The following is an 8,436-nucleotide window of genomic DNA, read 5'->3' as shown; positions in this document are numbered from 1 at the left end:
TGATGGAGCACTTGCCTAGCATGCATGGGTTCAATCCCCAATACTGCAAAAAAACAAACAAAACTTTGATAGATGAATTTGCAATAGAAATAATGGAAGCCCACACAAAGTAAACTATCTTTAACACAGAGAATGAAAGAAATTATTAATGTTCAATTCTATGTAAAAATATTCTTCAAAAAATGAAGGAAGCCAGGTGTAGTGGCACACACCTGTAATCCCAGCACTCCAGAGACTGAGACAAGAGAATCACAAGTTCAAAGCCAGCCTCAGCAATGACAAGGAGCTAAGCAACTCAGTGAGACCCTGTCTCTAAATAAAATCCACAATGCCAAGAAAAAAACGGAAAATACACTGGTACATGATGCGTGTCCATAATTCCAGCTACTAGGAGGCTAAAGCAGGAGGACTTCAAGTTCCAGGCCAGTGCATGGTAATTTAGCAAGATCCTATTGAAAACAAAATTAAAAAGGGCTGGGGATGTAGCTCACTGGTAGCCCACCCCTGAGTTTACACAGAAGAATGTTTTGTACAGAAACAAAATTCAACTCTAAAGGCTACAATAACATGGTATCCCATAAAAAATCATTTGTTTGTTTGTTTGTCTGTTTATTTATTTATTTATTTATTTATTTATTACCAGAATTGAGCCCAGGGCTGCTTAATCACTGAACCCCATCCCCAATCCCTTTCTATATATTTTATTTAGAGGCAGGGGCTCAACATGTTGCTGAGGCTGGCTTTGAACTCCTTATCCTCCTACCTCAGCCTCCCGAGCCTCTGGGATTACAGGCGCCTGCCACCGCACCCAGCTTCATTTTTATTTTTACAGTCTGTAGAGACTGTAAATGAAAATATACAGATCCAGGACCAGGGATGTATGTAACTCAGTGATGAAGACCAGCATCGTGAGGCCCTGGGTTCAGTCCCCTAGTACTGCAAAACAAACACCATACAGATCCAGTTCACTTTTCTGAGCAGCAGCATAGAATTTCACAGAATGTTTGACCCTCAAGGACAAGGCAGAACCTGGCAGCTGAACCCCGACGTGGCTCTGGCTAGAGTTGAAATTAGGCCGATTCCTGGGTCCTTGCCCAGTTCCCGTATCCCTAGAGGAAGCCCTCCAGGCCCAGGGGGGCGCGCTCCTAGTTGGGGAGAGAGCGCTGCGGTGCCCCCTGGGGACTCCGCTTCGCAGCACAAAGGATCCCAGCACGTGGGTGCCAGAGTAGCGACCTCCAAAGAGGCTGCATCCACCTGAATCTACGGTCGGTCGGTCAGTACTCCGTCTTTGCCTCCTGCCCTTCACTCGCCCCTCCCAGGCATCTCGTTCATCACGCCTCCCACCCCCACACCATTCCGCGGATCATGTTCCCCCTTGGCCTGGAAGGTCCCTGGGCGCCCCACCCGCGGACTCTGCTATGTCTGCCGTTCCTGCTCTTTCTGCTTCTGCTGCCTCCGCAGCCATTAACCCACTCCCAGACCACACTGGGCACCCCCAAAGCCTCAACCGCCTTGGGCACTCCTAGTGCCCCAACCCCTCCAGGCACCCCTGTCTCTCCACCCACACCGGGCACCCCCAGTGTCCCGGGCCTACGAGAGCGCGCTAGGACCCTGATGAGTGACTTCCGGCTTGTGGATGGGTATGTAGGTGACTTCCTGGGAAAGACTAGGGGCTGAGCACACCCCTGGGCAGGGTAGGTTCTGAGCATGCAGGGCTAGGGAGCAGTCCCTCTCACACCACCCCTGGAGGGTCTCTCAGCCTTTCTCCATTGGGGTGGGTGTCCTCTACCCTATTACCCCATCACTCTCTCCAGTCAGACCTCAGGGGTCTCCATATTGTATGTGTGATGGAGCTTGGGGGTGGTGAGGGAGGGTAGGCACAAGCATGTTGCTATGTCCTGCTTGACCAGGAGGCCATGTCCCCATTCTGATCTCCTTTTTTTTTTTAATTAATTAATTAATATTTTATTTTAGTTGTAGTTGGACACATTACCCTTATTCATTTATTTTTATGTGGTGCTGAGGATGGAACCCAGGGCCTCCCACATTCTTGGCGAGCACTCTACCACTGAGCCACAACCCCAGCCCCATTCTGATCTCCTTTTGACCCTACCAGCCACAATGACCTACCTCTGCTCCTGAGACAGCTTTTCCAGAACAGGCTGCAAGATGTGAATCTGCGCAATTTCAGCCGTGGCCAGACCAGCCTGGACAGGCTTAGAGAAGGCTTTGTGGGTGCTCAGGTACTATATGGACACACACACAGTACCAGCATGGATGCTGGAGAATGTTGGGATTAGAGAAACTTGGGGGTGGGGGCAGGTTTTGGGTGACTAGGTACATAGGCATGCAGTGAGCCATAAGGTGAATGTTAGAGAATGTAGAGGCCAAGACAGATAAGCTGCATGGGTGCCCAGATTCTTTGGAGATAGGTTGGAAATGACCAGAAAATCCCTGGTGAGCGTGGGGATTGCTGGAACCATAAGGATAGGTAGATTGGCCTGGGACATTTACATACATGGGAATTAGTCCATGATGTGTCATGAGTCCAGTTTAGTCATTGGCAGAAAGCTTATTAGTTAGTCATCAAAGTACCATGGGGTCATGTGGTGCCTCACTTGGGGTCACAAACCCAAATGGGTGCTGTGGGGACTGAGGCAGGCCTAGGGCAATGGAGGCCATCCTGGGCTCATTCTGAACCCACTGCACTAGTTCTGGTCAGCCTACATCCCATGCCAGACCCAGGACCGTGATGCCATACGCCATTCCCTGGAGCAGATTGATGTCATTCGCCGCATGTGTGACTCCTATTCTGAACTGGAACTTGTGACCTCAGCTGAAGGTGGGCTGGTAGATGGAGGGATAGTCCAGGGATTATTCCAGTGATTGTCCCTGGGCTCTGAGCACTTGACTCTCCATCCTTTTCTAGGTCTGAACAACACTAAAAAACTGGCTTGCCTTATTGGTGTGGAGGGTGGCCACTCACTGGACAGCAGCCTCTCTGTATTGCGCACTTTCTATCTGCTGGGAGTTCGCTACCTGACTCTCACCTTCATTTGCAGTACACCTTGGTGAGCACTCTGCTTGATTAGGGAGGGAAAACTGCTTCATTACTGGGATGGGCCTGACCAGAGGAGAGGATAAAGTGGTCCACAGAGGAAGGCTATACTCCCAACAGGCCTGGGTCTTCACTTGTTCTGGAGGTAGGATGGATGGATGGATAGACAGAGGGCATCCATTCTGATGGCCAAGGTATGACCAGCTAGATTGTTCTCCCCTGGCTGTCCTACAGGGCAGAGAGTTCCACCAAGTTCAGATACCACTTCTACACCAACGTCAGTGGGTTGACAAGCTTTGGTGAGGTGAGGACTCTTGTTCCATACCCTATCCTACCTTCCCTACTGATCTGTATACACACCTCTGCACCTGACACCCCATCCTTCTCTCCCCCAAACCCAATTGTCCCTGCAGAAAGTGGTAGAGGAAATGAACCGCTTAGGCATGATGATAGACTTGTCCTACGCCTCGGACACCTTGGTGAGGCAGACCCTGGAGGTGTCAAGGGCTCCCGTGATCTTCTCCCACTCAGCCGCCAGGACTGTATGCGACAATTTGCTGAATGTTGCTGATGATATACTGCAGCTTCTGGTGAGTGCCCACCCAGCCCTCACACCCAGAGCTTCATCAAAAAGAATGTTTCATCTAAAGATTCTTTTTTTTTTTTTTTTTTTTTTTTAAATTTTAACATTTATTTATTTTTTCTTAATTCTCGGCGGACACAACATCATTGTTGGTATGTGGTGCTGCTGGGGATCGAACCCGGGCCGCACGCATGCTAGGCGAGCGCGCTACCGCTTGAGCCACATCCCCAGCCCCCATCTAAAGATTCTTGATCCTGAACAAAAACAAAACTGTTGGCCCAGGTCTCACATACCCTTGTACCCAATGGTGGTTAACCCTCCTTCATCTCTGAAACCCAAGGCCAAATCAGTTACACCCAGAGACCCACAAAGCCAGAAAGGGGAAGTACCTGCCAACTCCTGAAGCTAGGACAGAGTGCTGACCTACCAGGGCCTTCACAACATGGGAAGTGTGCCATCAGGCCTGACGGGCTGAACTAAGTGTGCCTTTGTCTATCCCTATAGAAGAAGAATGGTGGCATCGTGATGGTAACTCTGTCCATGGGGGTGCTACAGTGCAACCTGTTAGCTAACGTGTCTACCGTGGCAGGTGAGCTCTACTCTGTGCAACTCTGGCTTGGACTGTGGTTGTGGGGTCTCTCGGGAAAGATCCAGCAGTCTAGCACATGTTGGGCAATGGCAGACCTTTCAACAACCCAGAGGCAGCAAACTCATCTCCCCAGTCAGTGCTGTTGGGTTTGATATCTCTGCTCACTTTTACTCTCAATTCTCTCTCATTTCCCACATCTCTGAGCAGGACAGGCAGAGCTCCTACTGGGTTCTCAAGGAACCCAGAGGTAGGAAGAAGTTCAAAGTGGTGGCTCTCAGGTCTGCTCCAGGCCTAGTGTTTGGTCTGTAGCCACTCCAGGACTTACGACTGACCCTGAGCTTCGTGAGGTCAGCTGCCATGATCTGGAATTCTGTGGACAGTCATAGCTTCCTCAGATCAGGGCTGGTCCCAGGTTCCAACTCCAGCCTAAACTGCCCATCATCAACCTTCACCTTCTAGATCACTTTGACCACATCAGGAAAGTCATTGGGTCTGAGTTCATTGGGATTGGCGGAAATTATGATGGGTCTGGCCGGTGAGTTCTTCCCCTGGACTTGGCCTGGGCTGGGGTACAGAAGGGAGTCCTTTAGACTTAATTCTACATCCAGGACCTGTTTTCTAGGTTGGCCCTGTCCTTCCTGTGGCCCAGTGGACCCATTTCAGGTGGTCACACTTGTTAAGTACTCCCCCAGCAGACCACTGTGGGCTGACCATCTGCTTGGCCGCTAGGGCTTCAGAACTCCAGTCTTGAAGGCACTTCCCAAAGTTGCATTCACAAGCTGGAAGAACTTAACCTTCAGTTTTAGTCATTTGTGACTAGGGCTGGTAGGAACTCCAGGTCCTAGACCAGGATTGAAGCCAAGGTCCCACAGCTGACTGGTACGTGGCTACACAGGTTTCCTCAGGGGCTGGAGGATGTATCCACATACCCAGTGCTGATAGAAGAGTTGTTGAGACGGGGTTGGAGTGAGGAAGAGCTTCAAGGTGTACTTCGAGAAAATCTACTGCGTGTCTTCAGACAAGTAGAACAGGTATGCTGAGTTGGACAATAGGATGGTCGGTTCAATGGTTTAAGCAGGTCAGGAGGCTGCTGTGGGGGTACATGGTTGCTGACTCTCTCACTCTAGATCAGAGAGGAAAGCAGTGGACAGAGCCCTGTGGAGGCTGAGTTTCTAGACAGGCAGCTGAGCAGGTCCTGCCACTCCTACCTCCTGCCTCAGCCTCTGAATAAACACATGGCTACACACCCAGAGAAGACCAACTGGCCAAGTAGTCAGGTCCTGCAGAAGCCCTCAAAAGCTTCTCCACATCCAATTCCAGGCCTTGTGGCTATTGCTGTCTTTCCAGTCCTCATCCTCTGGCTTTGGTGATCTGGCCAGTATCCCCCAGGAATCACTGTGCAAAGTTCCACAAGGTCCCAGTCCTTGTTATTCTGTCCCCAGAATGTGGTGAAAATAAAATTTGAGACTTGGAGCCACGTGTGAGTGTCCTTTCTTCATGGTGGGTGTAGGGTCAGGCAGGTTCTTGATTGGTGAGGGGACCTGTGGCCTATACATTCAGCCGCTCAAGGAGAGGGGTTCCCACTCACCTCCAGTCTTGTTTCTCAGGAAGGACAGAGGCAACTCACTGGACTCTTCTTGTGCTGAAAACCTGAGCTCAGAGAATGTCACAAAGGAATTGAGTTTAGTGGGTGTTACTGTGTGTGGATTCCCCTCTTCCTCTGAAAATTTCAATTTGTTTAAGAAGCTGATCTGATATTATGTATTTTTATAATTTGGTTTGGTTTGGTTTAGTTTGGTACTGGTAATTGAACCCAGGACCTCTTTATCACTGAGTTATATCCCCAAGACCTTTTTGTTTTTTATTTTATTTTATTTATTTATTTATTTATTTATTATTTTTTTTATTGTTGGTCGTTCAAAACATTACATAGTTCTTAATATATCATATTTCACAGTTTGATTCAAGTGGGTTATGAACTCCCAATTTACCCCATATCCAGATTGCTGTATCACATCAGTTACCCTTCCATTGATTTACATATTGCCGTTCTAGTGACTGATGTATTCTGCTGTCTATCCTATTCTGTACTATCCCCCCTTGTTTTTTATTTTAAGACAGGGTCTCGCTGTGTTGCTGAGGCCTCAAACTTGTATTCCTCCTGCCTCAGCCTCCCAAATTGCTGGGATTACAGACATAAGCTGGTAGTATTTATAAACAAGAACTTGTTTGATATTAGTGGGAAAAAATTATTTATAAATATGTCAGCTTTTTCAGATACGGTCCTGATTTTCTTTACTTATTTATTGAATTTTGGTGCTGGACGTTGATACCCAGGTCTTCACACATGCTAGGCTCTAGCACTGAGCTATATTTCCAGTGCTAAATATTGTTGATTGTTGTTTTAAGTCAACATGTCTTGGGGGTAATTTGTATGTAGGTTGATCACTGAAATGATGCTCTTTTTCTTTTTTAAAAAAATTTTTTTGTTGTATATGGACATAGTACTTTTATTTATTTATTTTTATGTGGTGCTGAGGATTGAACCCAGTGCCTCACACATACTGGCAAGTGCTCTATCACTGACCTACAACTGCAGCCTCATGAAATAATGCTATTTTTCATACCTTGTATTCCTGCATGCTCTTTTTATGTTTTGTTTCATGTTGCTAATATTCACTTACCTTTTTAAATGTTTATTATGCTAATTAAAAAAATTTTTGGTACTGGGGATTGAACACAGGGGTGCTTTGCCACTAAGCACATCTCCAGCCCTTTTTTGCTTAATTTTTATTTTGAGATAAGATCTCACTAAATTGCTTAGGGCCTTACTAAGTTGCTGAGGTCGTCCTTGAACTTGTGATCCTCCTATCTTAGACTCCCATGTCTCTAGGATTATAGGTGTGCACTACAGAACCTGCCCTAATTTAAAACATGTACTCCAGAAATCTTCCTGATAGATTTTTTTTTAATGTCTGTACACACCAAATATCTTTTTTTGTAAGGGTGGGGGACTGAGATTTGAAACCAGTCTGAGGCTTGAACTCTACCACTTGGCTATATCCCCGCTCCTTTTTATTTTATTTATTTTTAAAATTTTGAGACAGGGGAGCCAGATGCAGTGATGCACACCTGTAATCCCAGCAGCTTGGGAGGCTGAGACAGGAGGATCGCAAGTTGAAAGCCAGCCTCAGAAATAGCAAGGTGCTAAGCTACTCAGTGAAACCCTGTTTCTAAATAAAATAGAAAATAGAGCTGGGGTTGTGGCTTAGTTATTGAATTACCCTGAGTTCCATTCCCGGTTTCCCCCCACCCCCCAAAAAAATTTTTTTTTAAAGAGAGAGAGAGAGAGAACGTTTTAATATTTTTTTTTAGTCATCGGCGGACACAACATCTTTGTTTGACAATGCCAGGTGAGTGCGCTACCACTTGAGCCACATCCCCAGCCCTTTTTTTTTTTTTTTTTGAGCAGAAAATGTCACAAAGGAATTGAGTACCCTCCTAAACTGGCCAGGCCAGCCTCAACATTTTGATCCTACTGCCTCAGTCTCCCTAATAGATTACAGGTATGTACCACTGTGCCTAGCTCTTTAAATATCTTTAGAATTTGCCTGTGAAGTTATTTTTCCTGAGAGGAATCTGATGGTACAGGCTGCTTGGTTAGTCAATGATATGAATGAAGTTGTTTACCAGTTGCAAAGTTCCCCAGAGTTCCCTCTAAGGTTATTGGTTGGGCTATAGTGACCTGTCTGTTCCACACAGCACCTGACCCCACTCTGAGGCTGCAGATGTGTGGGACAAAATTGGAAACCATTGTAGAACATTAGGGAAGACCAAGGGGCACCTATTCGTTCATATATATATATATATTTTTTTTTTTTGTGCCAGGGATTGAACCCACTTAACCACTGAGCCACATTCCCACCCCTTTTTATTTTTATTTTGAGACAGTTCTTACTAGTTTGCATAGTCTTGCTAGGTTGCTGAGGCTGGCTTAGAACCTATGGTACTCCTGACTCAGCCTCCTGAACCTCTGGGATTACAGGTGTGGGCCACAAGGATCAGCTTACCTATTCATTCTTTACTCAGAAAATGAGTTACGGGCTGGGATTGTGACTCAGTGGTAGAGAACTTGCCTCTGATGTGTGAGCACTGGGTTCAATTCTCAATACCACATATAAAATAAATGAATAAAATAAAGGTCCA

General features: G+C 46.7%; 1 protein-coding gene across 1 annotated transcript; it reads left to right on the top strand.

Moving 5' to 3' along the window:
* Positions 1-1,124: 1,124 nt before the first annotated feature.
* On the top strand, positions 1,125-5,703 carry Dpep3 (dipeptidase 3). The gene is made up of 10 exons (XM_005318499.3): positions 1,125-1,640; positions 2,117-2,243; positions 2,713-2,842; positions 2,930-3,071; positions 3,293-3,362; positions 3,472-3,648; positions 4,146-4,230; positions 4,690-4,765; positions 5,126-5,261; positions 5,358-5,703. The coding sequence occupies exons 1-10, from the start codon at positions 1,366-1,368 to the stop codon at positions 5,598-5,600; spliced, it is 1,461 nt and encodes a 486-aa protein (XP_005318556.2). The 5' UTR covers positions 1,125-1,365; the 3' UTR covers positions 5,601-5,703.
* The last annotated feature ends 2,733 nt before the right edge of the window (positions 5,704-8,436 follow it).

Source organism: Ictidomys tridecemlineatus, chromosome 15 (genome assembly GCF_052094955.1).
Source record: "Ictidomys tridecemlineatus isolate mIctTri1 chromosome 15, mIctTri1.hap1, whole genome shotgun sequence".
Classification (NCBI taxonomy): Eukaryota; Metazoa; Chordata; class Mammalia; order Rodentia; family Sciuridae; genus Ictidomys; species Ictidomys tridecemlineatus.
This window is presented reverse-complemented; position numbering and strand designations above follow the sequence as displayed.